The sequence below is a fragment of the Malus sylvestris genome, chromosome 10 (assembly GCF_916048215.2).
Source record: "Malus sylvestris chromosome 10, drMalSylv7.2, whole genome shotgun sequence".
NCBI classification, from domain to species: Eukaryota; Viridiplantae; Streptophyta; class Magnoliopsida; order Rosales; family Rosaceae; genus Malus; species Malus sylvestris.
Genome location: NC_062269.1, coordinates 40,932,110 through 40,947,708, shown reverse-complemented (window position 1 = coordinate 40,947,708; position 15,599 = coordinate 40,932,110). Strand labels below are relative to the sequence as shown.

The 15,599-nt window shown below is 38.3% G+C and overlaps 1 protein-coding gene across 1 annotated transcript; it reads left to right on the top strand.

Annotated features, from left to right (window-relative positions):
- Positions 1 to 1,198: 1,198 nt before the first annotated feature.
- LOC126585191 (cysteine-rich repeat secretory protein 38-like) lies at positions 1,199 to 2,635 on the top strand. Its single transcript, XM_050249613.1, has 2 exons — positions 1,199 to 2,125; positions 2,246 to 2,635. Exons 1-2 carry the CDS (start codon positions 1,351 to 1,353, stop codon positions 2,323 to 2,325), a joined length of 855 nt encoding a protein of 284 aa, XP_050105570.1. The 5' UTR covers positions 1,199 to 1,350; the 3' UTR covers positions 2,326 to 2,635.
- The last annotated feature ends 12,964 nt before the right edge of the window (positions 2,636 to 15,599 follow it).

The following is a 15,599-nucleotide window of genomic DNA, read 5'->3' as shown; positions in this document are numbered from 1 at the left end:
AGTACAGTTGATGAGTGATCTACATCAACCAGTGGATTATCCAGTACCATTGTACTGTGATAACCAATCGGCAATTCGCTTGGCGGAAAATCCAGTTTTTCATGCAAGAACTAAACATGTGGAGGTACACTATCATTTCATTAGAGAGAAGGTCTTGCAAGAAGAGATTGAGATGAGACAAATCAATACAGATGATCAAATTGCAGACTTGTTCACAAAAGGTTTGAGTACCGGCAAGTTTGAAAGGTTTCGTCATCAACTCAACATGGGGGAAAGAATGAGCTGGTGTTGAGGGGGAGTGTTGAAAGTACAACACCAGCCCATAACTTAAAACCCAACCCATTATGAAGTCTTAATGTTCTAGATGAAGTATACATGGGATTTTGCTAGAAAGCTCTAGCAAGCATGTCGGTGGGAAGTTGTAGAAATGACTAGAAGTATAATTATTAAAGTCTAAGTCGGTTTGCAGTGTGTGAGTTGGAGCAGTGCATGACCATTGCACTAGGATGTTCTAGCCAACTTTAAAGTCGGCAAACCTCACTATAAATATGTATGTATGTGTGTTGTAATGTAAGCAAGCAACAAAGACATCAAGAAGTGAAGAAGAAAATAAGACTACAAGTCTTATAGTGTGTTGAGTGTTTGTGAGAGTTGAGAGCTTTCTTTGTAATATTTTCAGTTTAATAAAGTCTTTTGTTGTGTCTCAAATTTTTGAGTGAATTTCTTCTTTGACATATAAAATTTAGAAGTGTTTATTCTAAATTTTTTCTCAACAGACAGTGGTTCAGACATATTGTTGGCGGGATTGACAAATTCTGATGAATCGAAAAGTAGCTCCGTCTATGTGACGCAAAATGAGCCTTCAAATATTACTGAACCGTATCCTCGCTAGTGATGACTGATGTTTTTTTTGGGAACATATATACCAAGTTTTTTTTTTTGTTCTTTTTGTAGCACAAGTCATTTTCTTGTATTCTTGCTTCAAGTTGGTGGGTTTATTCTTGTAACTTATATTTATAGAATACTTTTACAGTGAAACTAGCGGATGTCTGTTCCCTCTTCCAACCATTATTTGTTTTCTGAATTAGTCATAGAAAAGAGAAAATCACGTTGAATATGTCAACGCAAATTATGAGAGCCTTTCAGGTATGCCTCCTATTATTTATAGTCAATATTCATACATGCAATCTGCATTCCTTTTGCACCACTAATTCAACAATCTTCAACCATCGAGCAAACAAAGATGTCATTTGATCTCCATCACTGAAAAACCACCTTAATTATTTCTAATTATGATTCTTTTGCACCACCAGTTAAGGAACTTTTAGGGATTCGATCAAACAAATTAAGATGTCATTAGTTAATTTTCATGATCACACCCTAATAATTGTATCCCTGTCGTTCATCGGCCTATTCAAACTTGTGATCTGTTCCAATTCGATTCACTACATCCACCACTACTGCTCTTTAGAAGTTAACACAGCCCAAAACGCCCCGTTCCAAGACAACGTCAACAAACTCCTCTCCGAACTCTCCTCTAAATCTTCCGGCACCAGCTTCTACAACTCCACATCCGGAGACAACGACAAAAAAGTGTACGGCCTATATCTTTGTCGAGGTGATGTCAAGTCCGGAGTCTGCCGCGACTGCATCAACTCCGCTGCCAAGAACCTCAAACAAAATTGCACCAACAACAGGGAATCCATCGTTTGGTATGAGGAATGCATGTTGAGATATTCGAACCGATCCATCTCTGCCACGGAGGAGGAGCTTCCGTGGCGGTATTGGTGCAGTGTGAACAAAGTTTCAAACAAAGACCAGTTTAATCAGAGCTTGTTGAGTTTGATGAATGGTCTTGTGGACAAAGCTGTTGGGAATACGACTCCAATTTATTTTGCAACCGGGGATGACAAGAAAGGCAACGGAGGGACGTCGATATATTGTTTGATGCAATGTACTCCGGACATAAATGGGACTGACTGCCAAAGGTGTTTGAGGGCGGGTGTCGGTGGGTATCTGGAGACTTGTGAGGGAAGAACATGGGGTATGATTTTTTCGCCAAGCTGTCAGGTGAGATACGGGCCTGACCTCTTCTACGGGGAAGGAAAGCCAACCAAAAGTGGTGGTAAGTATTATGATTAAAATGATGATCAATTTAATTAACTAATTAGTACTATGTTGATTAGGTTTTGGCTTGATATTATTAATACCGAGTACGTATGTACAATTCCATCTTTGCATGCAGGAACAGGGAAGAGAAAATCTTTCGTTGCTGTTAGAGTCACCGTCCAAGCTGTTGTGGCGGTTCTCTGGCTTATTGGTTAATCTGGGTGCATGACAGGAATGCTAAAGAGAAAGCCATGCATGCATGTCAAGAAAGCGCCTCTCATTTCACCGAGAGTTGCTGATGGCCTGTTCGAGAGTTGGGCCACATCTCCGGCGCCCACACATCAATGTTTTGAAGAGAATTTACCCCAAATGGTTTGGTTAGAGCCAGATACGGTTGTATTTAAATGTGTTTTAGGGCCTTGGGCCATCCAAAGTACGCTATAAAAAGAAGATATTTAGTGTTTTCGTGCATTTAATTTTTAGAATTTTTAGGTTTAAATCAATAATAATACTAAATTTAATATTAGACGTGACTGTCTAATTATGAGCTCGTTTGGTTGTACTTTTTAAATGACTGAAAGCGCTTTTAGAGAAAATATTGTTGGGTTCTAAAAGCACTTTAAGTGTTTTCTACAAGAAGCACCAGTTATGTGCTTCTTTCAAGAAGCACCAGTTATGTGCTTCTTTCAAGAAGCACTTTAAGTGATTTTCCAGGATTTACTAGTATTTTTACTAAGGATTGTTTCCAAAAATATTTTCACCAAAAACGCTTTCAATCATTTTAAAAGCACATCCAAACGAGTTCTAAATTTTTAAACGATGATATCATCCATACTAAAGAGATGAGAGAACAGACTAAGTTTTATAATGGGCTTCAATTATGTGATTCAAAATCGCTTTTGGCGAGAATCGAACATAATACCTCTCACTTACAAGTGAAGAAAAATATAATTAGACCATAGTACTAGGTGGCGTGACTATCGAATTATAAGAAAATGGATTCTACACCGTAGCGCATAGTTTGAAGCTACAGAAATGGGTCGACATATTTGAAATAGCAAAATTGAGAAAAAGGTCTGCCAACTCTATATATAGTGACACTATTCTATAATTTCTATGGTTTAAAGTGCATTATTTTTAAGCCGCTCAAGTTTTGTGTTTAAATTCTTCTTCGCTAATATCGATTGTAATAAAAACATGGTCATTATCAAATTGCTTCAAGTGAAAATGCAATACATAGATATCTAGACAAAATATGATAAATAAACAATTAATTTGTGATAGATTATAAAAAAAAAAGTGATATATATGGTATATTAATATAAAATCTATCATACAGCTAAATAAACACCAACGAAACCAAATATGGTATTCAGATCACCTTCTCACACCATCCCTTGAAGCATGATTAAAACGGGCATGAAAAATTAAATGTAAAAAGTGGTTTGCATCATTAGAACCCAAGTAGAAGAATCATCATCACGTTGTTGTAGAGAAGCAAATACCATCATTAAGGCCATCTCCAACCGATGACTGGCCAGAGGGTTCGTTTTAGCCCTCTGGCCCTCCAAGATTCTCCAAGATATTAATATTTTAATGAACAGTACAGGACTATATTTGCCTCCGTCTCCAACCGAGGGCCAGAGGGCCAGATGGCTCGTTTTAGCCCTGTCACAAAAAACCGTCTCCAACCGAGGGCCAAAGGGCCATAGGGCCAAACATAATTTATTATTTAAAAACTACAATTTAAATTCAAATCTAACGGCTAGGTGACGTCAACATGATGTCAGCTAGCCGTTGGTAGCTGACATCATGTTGACGTCAGCTAGCCGTTGGATTTGAATTTTTTTTGCTATAAATAGGGTGGATATTGGGCTATAATTCACACAACTTTAAATTCAATCTATTTCAATTCAATCTCTTGCAATTCAATCTCTTTCAATTCAAGTTTGCAATGAATTCCAACTTTGGATCTTCATCCAATTCCAATTGGGGGTCCTCATCCAATTCCAAATTGGAAGCAAAATGGGTGCAAATGAGACGAGAAAATGAGAAGTCTGATGAAGAAGCTCAAGTAAGGCGCAACACACAAAACATGGCAGCAGCCATGGCTGTGGCCATGGTGTGTCAGCCAACTAAGGAACAACCTCAATGGGGTGGCTCTGTTGCTGGTCGCTCTTACAAACCACGAAACAGAGCGATGGCGCATGCCAATCTGATGAACAACTACTTCAACCCCGACTCGGTGTACACAGAAGAGGATTTCAGACGTCGCTTCCGAATGAGGCGTCATGTCTTCGAGCATTTACTTCATGATGTCCAGCAGGTCAATCCATACTTTCGACAGAAGCGGGACAGAGCGGGCCACCCTGGTTTCTCACCTCATCAGAAGGTTACTGTTGCACTCCGAATGATGGCATATGGCTCCTCAGCTAATTCGATGGATGAAACCCATGGTATGTCTGAGTCTACATGCCTTGATACTCTTGAAGAATTTTGTAACACAATTGTTCAGGTTTACAAAGACGAGTACCTCCGAGAGCCAAATCAAGAAGATCTGAATCGGCTCCTTCACAAAGCTGAAGACCATGGGTTTCCGGGCATGATAGGGTCATTAGACTGCATGCATTGGGATTGGAAGAACTGTCCCACTGGATGGCAAGGAAGCTTTAGCGGAAGGTCGAGAAAGCCAACTGTTGTGTTAGAGGCAGTTGCCTCATATGACACATGGATCTGGCATGCTTTCTTTGGAGTCCCTGGATCCCAAAATGACATTACAGTTCTTGGGCGTTCACCCCTCTTCAATAACTTGACGGAAGGTAAAGCACCTCAACTTGACTACTACATCAACGGCCGTGAATACAATATGGGGTATTACTTGGCAGATGGCATCTACCCAAAGTGGGCGACACTTGTCCAAGCAATTCCAAACCCTAGGAATGATGCAGAAAAGTTGTTTACCTTACACCAAGAGGCATACTGGAAAGATGTTGAGAGAGCTTTCGGTATTCTACAAGCACGGTGGAAAATTATCAGCGAATCGGCAAGAGGGTGGAGTCGAGAAAATTTGAACTCCATCATGATGTCTTGCATCATATTACACAATATGATAGTGGAGGATGAGCGAGATGGGTATATTGATGGAGAGTCCGACGATGACCAAGAAGATCCAAATAAGTCAAGAAGGGCTCTAGCAAAAATATATGATGGGCCTAATTTGCCTTTCAATCCAAGAACTGGTAGTATCTCTATAAATGAGTATATGAGGCGCTATAGAATGATACGTTCTCGTGCCACAAATACGTACCTACAACAGGATCTTGTTGCACATCTTTGGGCCAAAAGAAGCATGGAGTAGGCTTTTAAGTTTTATGTTGTTAAATGTTTTTAAAAATGTTGTTTAAGTTTCATGTTGTTAAATGTTTTTTTATGTTGTATAATTTGTATGTTGGTTAATGTTATTTAATGCTATTTCATATTGTTTAATGTTGTTTCATGTTACTTAATTTAATTTAATGTTGTATAAATGGCCTAGGAAAAAAATAGAATTGAAAAAAAATTATGAAACAAATTTTGTGAAATAGAAGTTATAGGAAATAAAATATGAATCAAATTTTGTAAAATAGAAGTTATAGGAAAAAAATAGAATTTAAAAAAAAATTGAAACAAATTTTGTAAAATAGAATTGAAAAAAAATATGAAACAAAATTTGATTAATATGAAAAGGAAAAAAAAAGGGAAAAAAAAGTTTAAATTCATTAAAAAAAAAAGGCCTAATAATACAACGACTACTAGCCGTTGTATTAAAAAACATTCAAACTATTAGTGTCGGTTATAACCGACACTAATAGTAGAACTATTAAAAAAAAATAAAACCTCTTTAATGCTGTCGGTTTTAACCGACAGCAATAGAAAACATTAAAAAAAAATAAGCCAGCCCTCTCCGATCTCGTGGGGCCCTCCCAGATTCCAGAGCCCTCTGGCCTAGCCCTCGGTTGGAGACGGTTTTAGGGCTATTTTCGGCCCTCTGGCCCTCTGGACCCTTCGGTTGGAGATGGCCTAAGTTTCCCTAAAAAACGCTCGTAGCACAACTCATGGAGCAACAACATAGCCTTTCTTGCTGCAAAAGCTTCAGGGGAGGATACTCCCACTTGAAGCCCTGCAGAAATAAACCTCCCCTCCTCATCCCTCACAATCACCCAAAAATCACCCAACCTATAATTCTTACGAGAGAGTTGAAGTTATTAACGGACTAGTTCAAATCCTACCATTAAGGAATTCGTTCATCTATTAATCCTAAAATCGAGGATTATATGCATTTACATATTTATAACAATTTATAATTTTAGGGGTATGTTGGTATAAAAATAAAAATATGATGATGTGTAATCTTAGCTATTGGACCTATTTTCTTACACGTCCTTAATCCATTGATTAGCTTTCGTTTATTGGGTGCGATTTGTTGTCCTCAAGTTTGTGTCTCCTTCTATATTTCTTATCGAATATGGATCTTTTTCGGATCCTCTTTGTGAGGATTCTGAGGATGTTCAAAATCATGTTCGTTCATCGTACATCGTGCGGTCAGAAATCATTTTAAATATTTTATTTTAGATTAAACATGAATAGTACCTAATCAAAACTTCGAACATGATTTAAGGATCTTCAGGACCTCGTAAAGAGGATCCGGAGAGGATGGTTTTTTATCTATCTACTTCATACGTGTTTAACAAAATGTTAACATTGTTAAGTATTATTCTTTTGTGTTTTGAAAAAATAAAAAATATATACCATTGAATGAGAGAACACGACACATCCAACTCCCTAGGAACACGAACCCAGCCACAACCAACTCACCTCACCAGCGGCCACTATCGCTCCTCGGCGCCTGTCGCCGAGGATCCTCCCATCCGCCGTCCTCCCTATTCAAACTAACATATGTATCTAGATTAGGTACCAAAGTCGTTGTGGGCTAGAATACATACGACATCGAATTGAACGAGTCATCAAATCAAAGTTGATGATTGATCTCCAATTGAATCTGACTTGAGCAAACAAGGAATCAGATTTGGCTTTCACTGCTCGATATATTAGGATCTAGTACTTGCAGGCGGTATATGTCGGTGGTGAGCGAGGAGACAGGTTAAGAAAGTGAAAGGGAAAAGGAGTCTTGAGGCGGCGAGGAGGAAGGCAGTACCCGCCAGTTGTGGAGCGTCTGCGTTGCGTCGGGTTCTTTTCCCCCAGTCTGTTGTAAATTTGTTATTTGTTATTTTTTGTATTTTAAAACAAAATACGGTCTAATAATATTTCTCTTCACTCTTCATTGGTAAGTGAAAGGTCTTAGGTTCGATTCTCGTCAAAAATGAATTTGAATCATATTATTACTAGATAAAACTAATTTTAGGGTTTCAATATATTTCTCTATATTCTTCTCTCATAGGAGGCAACACATATATATGCATACTCAATCCTTGTACTACAAGGAATATTAAAGACATAAAAGGCGAGTTATACCCAAACTAGGAAACACAATTACATTCCTATTGTATTATTGTTCACTCACGCCAACACTCCCCCTCAAGTTGGTGCATAGATATCACCTAGGCCCAACTTGTCGATTAAGTCTTGAAACCATCTTGCAGAAACTGCATGAGTTAGAATATCTGCCAACTGTTCTTCTGTCTCCACAAACGGAATGTCAACCAACTTAACATCCAACTTTTCTTTGATAAAATGTCTATCCACCTTAACATGTTTGGTCCTATCATGCTACACCGGATTGTTAGCTATCTCCCATGCTGCTTGATTATCACACTACAACAACATAGAACAATTTGGTTTAAACCCTATCTCAGTAAGTAGAATCCGAAGCCATAGAAGCTCACAAATACCATGTGCTATTTCTTTGTACTCAACCTCGGTTGAAGACCTTGCCACCACATTTTGCTTTTTACTTCTCCATGTCATAAGATTACCAGCTACAAATGTGAAGTATCCCGATGTAGACCACCGATCAATGATATTTTCAGCCCAATCTGCATCGGTATACCCTTTCACCTCTATATGCCCATGCTTTCTATACATCAACCCTTTTCCTGGAGCTCATTTTAAGTAACTCACAATCCGCATTACTGCTGCCATATGATCCTCCCTATAAGCATGCATAAATTGACTCACCACACTTACTGTGTAAGCAATATCTGGCCTTGTAAGTGATAAATAAATCAACCGCCCTACCAATCTTTGATACATTTCCCTATCCACTGGGACTTGATCCCGATAAATTGCTAGATGATGATTCTGCACAATAAGTGTATCCACTGGTTTACAGCCTCACATACTAGTTTCAGACAAAATATCCAATACATACTTTTTCTGAGATAAGTATATTCCTTCCTGAGACCTAGCCACTTCAATTCCCAAGAAGTATTTAAGTCCTCCAAGATCTTTAATCTCAAACTCAAAAGACAAATGCCCTTGCAGACGTTCGATTTCCATTGTATCATCACCTGTGATAATAATATCATCTACATATATGATACGCAGAGTTACCTTGCCATCCTTGCATTTGATGAACATATGGTATGCGTTTCCCTGTTGATACCCATACTTCTTCATTGCTTGGGTGAATAGCCCAAACCATGCTCTGGGTGACTGTTTAAGGCCATACAGTACCTTCTGAAAGTCTACACATTTTCCCACTAGAGTTCGCAGCGCTATAACCTGGTGGAATATTCATATACACCTCTTCCTCTAAATTACCATGCAGAAAAGCATTTGTAACATCAAATTGTCTCAGAGGCCAGTCATAGTTCGCAGCAAGAAATAATAAAACTTTAATGGTATTCATCTTTGCAACATGAGCAAAAGTCTCCTGATAATTAACCCCAAAGGTTTGGGTAAAACATTTGGCCACTAGCCTCGCCTTGTATCTATCAATTGTTCCATCTGCCTAATGTTTAATGGTGAACACCCACTTGCATCCCACTGATTTCTTTCCTTTGGGAAGTGGGACCACACTCCATGTATTATTATTTTGTAGTGCTTCAATTTCAACTTGCATTGCTTTTGCCCATTTTGAATCTTTTAAAGCTTCCTCCACTCTGGTGGGTATTTTGATGGTTTCCATTTGTTGAACAAATGCACAGTATTTCGGTGAAAGTCGATGAGTAGGACATAGTTTGAAATGGAATACCGCACCTTTCCTTCTGGAAAGTACTTGTTCGGTGGTTTTCCTCAATTTTGTCGAAGAGGCAACATATAAGATGGTTCAATAATTTACAAATGAGTACTTACCTTGGGAATATATGTTGGAGTATGAGGGAGTTTGTTACCGTCTTCTAACTCACTGGAACTATTACTCGAATTTGGGACAATTATCACCATTGAAGGCCTACTCGGACCAACACCATAATTTCTATTTGGCCCACTCGGGCTGGCAGCTGCAGATGGGCAGACCGAAGCATTAGTGTCATAATTTGGGCTGCACACAGTAGCGTTAGCATGCGACCCATCATTATTCTCGTTGGGTACAACATGCGGCCCACTTGAGCAAACATCACATGGTCCTGGCCCATTCCCACGGCCATGGTCAGCACGCCCATCAAGGCAGTCACGATTAGCTTTATCTGGGCTAGTTTGGTCTAGTGTTCTAAAAATTAGCCTAGGCGGTGCTTGGGCGGCCTAGGCGGGCGACTGGGTGGCCTAGGTGGTGGTCTGGGCATTTCAGATATTTTTTGCGCAGCAGCTGGTTCTCTTTATGGGTTCTGCATTTCAAGGTTCTCTTTCTGGGTTCTGCATTTCAAACTCATTTCCATTGAAGAAGACGAGAGGAAGAAGAAAGAGAAATGAGTTTCTCTTTCTTCCCATTCACACCCATGTGACGGACAAGACTGATCACCCAACCTTTTTGTTTAATTGTTTTTTAAATTGATTCCAATGGAATTGGGAAATGCAATATGTATTAAATATTCATTTGGTGCGCCCCACCTCCCTTTTCTGTTGCATATTATCTCACTTAAAAAATGCTATTCAACATACTACAGCACTACATATTTTGACTGTTCTTTTAAGTTCACTATATATTTATAATCTTTGAAAATATTTAGTAAGTACACAAACTTATAATCCTTTAAACTTTCATCTCATATTATCAAATTCATCAAAATATTAATAATATAAAATAATTTACTCAAATCCGCCTTATTTGCCTAGGCCCCCGCCTAGGCGCTAGACTCCAGCCCACTGCCCGACTAGCGCCTAGTGTCTTTTAGAACATTTTTTTTTGCATTTTATTATTCTTTTATTATCTTATCCATGGATTTCATATAAGTATAATTTTTTGTAAGTGTCAATATGGATTTATTTACAAGATATACTATAAATTTACCTAAATCTGCCTAGGCGCTAGGCGCTAGCTCGCCGCCCAACTAAGGCCTATCATTTTTAAGAACCTTGGTTTGGTCCGTAACATCTGGGCCAATTTGGTCTAAAGGCATGTTTGAGCTATTTACAGAAATAGTAGGCATAATATCGAACCAGCCATAATCTTCACCTGAGGTTGTCTCCCTCTGAGAAGTACGGCTGGGAGGAAAAAATAATTCGTCTTTAGAGAAGGTAACATCCATGGTGACGTACGTATGTCGAGTGGATGGATGATAACATCTATAGCCTTTTTGTTGAGGATTAAAGCCAAGGAACACATACCAGACCGCACATAGATCAAGCTTGCTTTTTTTATTTTTGTGAAGATGAACATATGCCACACAACAAAAAACCCGGGGTTTGAGATGAAGAGTGGAAATGAGCAAAACATGATCAGCAAGCACGGCTAAGGGGGTTCTAAAAGAGAGAACACACGATGGCAATCGGTTCATGATATAATAGCATAAGTGACTACATCAGCCCAATATGTCTTAGGTGCACAGCTACTAATAAGAAGGGCACAGGTAATCTCAAGGATGTGCCGATTTTTTCGTTCAGCAACTCCATTTTGTTGTAGGGTCTGAGGACACGTAGTTTCATGAAGAATGCCCTTTTTCTGTAAAAAAACTGAGAAAGATCTTGATTAAGATACTCACCACCGTTGTCTGACCGAAGCACTTTAACAGGGAGTGAATACTGAGTATAGACCATGTGATAAAATGCTTTGAAGATGTCGCCCACATCACTTTTATTCTTCATGAGGTACAGCCAAGTCATCCTAGTGCAATCATCAACAAATGTTACAAACCAACACACACCATGTTAAGTAGTAACCGGAGATGGCCCCCACACATCAGAATGAATTAATTCAAACGGAATTGTTCTTTTATGCAAACTCGGGGAATAAAAAGCTCGATGACTTTTGGCTAATGTGCAAACATTACACTTTAACGAAGAATCTGAAATATTACCAAATAATGATGGAAGTAATTTTCACAAATAACCGAAAGAAGCATGACCAAGATGAGAATGTCACAACTAAATAGTCTTCAACTTTCCACTATCACGACTTTGAACTTGATGAACACGGCTTTGTGTAACATGGTATCAGAGCCAGAGGACGGGCTCGTACTACCATGTGAATGGGTGGGTCCCCTTTGGCCCAACGTGAATGGGTGAGCCCAAACATGGCTCCACGTAGGCCAAAAGATGCCACATGCCATTGGCCCAGCACGAACGGGTGAGCCCCAACTTGGCTCCATGTGGTTGCCGATGTGTGGAACTTCACATGTGACCCATAAAATGGGGTCTCACATGCGGGGGAGTGTTGGAATTCATCTATCCCACATCGGCCAAAGAGCTTGAGAACAAGCAATTTATATAGAATTACCCCAGTCTAACTAACACCGAAACCTTTTGTAATAAAACCCACACCTGACGGATTGAGCAGGTGCCCAAGTGGGGACAATATCGATGTTGTTAGAGTGGGTCCATGGCCCGTCTACTTGAAATTTAACATTACTAACCCATTATGAGGCTAAGTTCATCCCTTCCCCTTAATATAGATTATATCATTGTTAAAAACAAATAATAAGATTTAACACTGCTATGGAAAGAGACACAAACTTGAGACATCAGTTAAATACAAGACACGCAAAAAAATAAAAATAAAAATAGAAGACACGTGTCAAGAAGATAGATAAAAGACATGCAAAACACTTCTTTATCCATAAAATCACCATCATTTCCTTTAATAACACACCCTACTTTTCATTTTATCAAGAAATAGACATGGACAGCGAAGGAGATATTATTTGGAATTGGTCAATATTGTAGCACAAGCACAAAAGCAAAATTAATTCAATAATGGAGTTCAAGTCAGGGTCCCCTTTATTCTTCGTAGTTATTCCAAGTCAAAATTCTCAAGGGGGATAGATGGATGTGGGTTTGGTCTGAAGACAATATGTCATTCTCTTACGTTCAAGTTTTTTCTCTTAACTAGCTTAGAATAGGATATGAATGCAAGTCCATAGTGACTTGATGATTAGCGAAGCAAATGCATCATGCTAGTTAGTGGTCTATTAAACCAAGAACTGAAGACACAATGGTTACAATGTTTTAAAAGGCGAAGGCAAAGGCGAGCCCTTGTTGACACCTCAAGCACACAAGCTGTTGGAGCAATATTAGAATATATGAAAATAATAAAAGAATTTCAATGAAAGTATTCATAAAGGAAATTAACAACATCTATAGTACACAAGATTAATATAAACAACTAGAGATAAAGTTAGAAAAACTAACAAACTTGGAGATTGAGGCTTGCATAAATGCAATGTCCTAAAGATAGAATTTCGCCCCTACTCTTGTGCTTGTAGTTCGATAGGCGTCCATCTCCCAGGATTCAACAATCTATAATCCAAAGTCAAAGCACTTCAATCTTCGGACTCTGGCGAACTTCATATATTCCGTACTCTCAAGACACGACTCGGAATTTGACACACGAAGCATGAGAGAAACAAAGTGGGGAAACCCTATTTCTCAAGAGTAAAAATTAACTCTAATTTTCTATGTCTAATACCAATGGTTTCATGGGTTTATATAGAATCCAACTTCTACTTATTAAAGAGATGTAACTTTTCACTATAAGGATACATCACTTATCAAGGGAATATCACTTAAACAACATAACCTTTCTAAGAAATTGGTTAACACTATTTTTCATTCAATTATTAAAATTATATATTACAATATTTCATATTATAATATATAATTTCCAACAATCCCCCACATGAATGAAAAATTAGGAAGAATTTGAGAGTACAGGCGGACAAGAGATGCATCGGGAGAGGTGTTTTTTGGACTTGAACCTACCCTAGTGAATACTTATCGGATTTACTTGGTGACGCAGTGAATATAAAATCTTGAACTGTTCACCGCAGTAGTAAACCGAGACAATAAGCAACACACATCACTAATCCTAATATATTACGGTTCATACGGTTGTGTTCATTTTGGTCCTGAACAAATCCCGGATTCATGAGAGCTTTAGAGAATTTAGCCATCTCATTCTCATAGAAGCGACCCATGTCTACTCTCACATAGGTGACCACTGATTAAGAATAGTCTGCTCTATTCCTCTTATTTATAAGATATCACTGTCATTAAGTATAAATATACACCCTAAAACTTCTGCAGACAACACACTTCTTCCATCATAGGAATGAGGTATATAGTGTGTTAACTTCTTTGAATCATGCCTAACCAGTTTGCCTATTGAACTTAGACCATGGGATCTCCAATCAACTAAGTTAGGTTTCCGCTCGGCTGATTCATTAGTTATGTTGGCTTTAACCTCATTCCCCTCGATGATCGACTTACTCTCTAGTCTAACCTTTAATAATTAGATCCACTACTAGGTTGACTATTTTTAATGGTATGCACAATCCATCTTATGAAATTATATTTCATACGAGAGTAGTTGATTTACAATGTCAAGTCCTCAAAATTATATTAGGACTTCATTAAGTAATTTGCTCTTCCTCGCTATGACTAGTAACAAGAGAAAGCAAAACTCTTATCATTGCAAGGTATTCCCAAACTTCCAATGTCTAATTCTTCTCAAGGGAATTGGCTTTGGTTTCATACATGACTAACATGAAAATATCCAAGCCCACGCTTGCTTATTATAAAGCCATATTGGGTCTAATGCATTTTGCAAAATGCTCCCACATTTTTAGTGTCTTGTCATTTCTTTCAAAAAGACTCCCACACTTTTAATCCAGTCATCGTCTTTTCAAGATGATAATAACTCATCTAAAATGAGTTCAAAGATTTAACTTGAATACAGTATCTTCTTTTGTTATCACAAAAGCTTTATTGCCATGAGTAACCATTGATAAAACACACTCATTGGTTGCCATTGCTTACTAAATAAGCGACATAATGTCTTTCTGCAAATTTACAAAAGACCCCCACATTTTGTTGTCACATTTAACTATTAATAGTTGAACAAGTCACATTCAGGAGACTAAATTCTCCTCCATCATCCTCTTGAAATCTAATTATCCCAAGTGACTTGGTTGGTTAATTTCTTTCACCAAATCTTTTGCCCAAATGTAATAAAAACCATGTATTTGTGGTTCTTAAATAAGGCATGGATCAATCTGCTTTACAGACTGGTTAGGCCTTCCAATTATACTTTGGCCCTTGATCTCATCTATTGATATCATCATGCTCATTTTATTTCACATGTATTTGATAATGCCCACATGCCATTAAGAATATTAATTCCAGGCACAATGCAGCTATGATCCATCCAAGCTGAGAACATATATTCAAGCATCATCTAGAATCCAAACAAGATTTGGATTTACCACTGCAAATGGAGAAATCCATTCAAATGGTAGCCATCTCAGGTTTCAACCCACATACATATATCTGCACATAATCAAAGTCTAGAGGGTCGTGGTGCCGAATCGAAACGGTATTACCCTTTCGTTGCAGACATTACAATGGTTAATGAGTGGCAATACAGTCAAGAACCGCTAAACGGTTTCCATGCACATTCTGCGCACATGCATTATTTATCACCACTTCTACCAAACTGATCTGTTAAAGCACCGAATGCCTTCTCATGAAGATGTCCAGGCCACTTATCACTACAACAAAACCAACTGATGCCATTCAAACGGCACTATCACTGCAAACGAAGGTTACAGTTTGAGACGGACCGAATTAATGACTCCACGATCGAAGCGATCATGCCTTTTTGTCAAATTCTATCAAGAATATGACCATACTCATGATATCACTGCAAGTTTTAGTTATGCCTGTTAAACACTAATTTTTATGCAACATGCCTTGTGTCAAAACACAGTATCTAATGTAACTGCAATATGTCTGACACATCAAAAAGTCAATACCATACATGCACTGGTGAAAGGTTATGACCCTTCAGATTTTTGCAACGAGAAACAGTTATACACCTGCCCATGCCTTGCATGCATAATGTTAAAACTTCTCATGTACCAATGATATGCTATCTCGTGCAAATTAATAATGAAATATAA

Coding starts and splice junctions, on each gene's coding strand:
- LOC126585191 (XM_050249613.1), top strand. CDS start 1,351: ATGTCATTAGTTAATTTTCATGATCACACCCTAATAATTGTATCCCTG. Junction 2,126..2,245: donor AAAGCCAACCAAAAGTGGTG/GTAAGTATTATG, acceptor CTTTGCATGCAG/GAACAGGGAAGAGAAAATCT.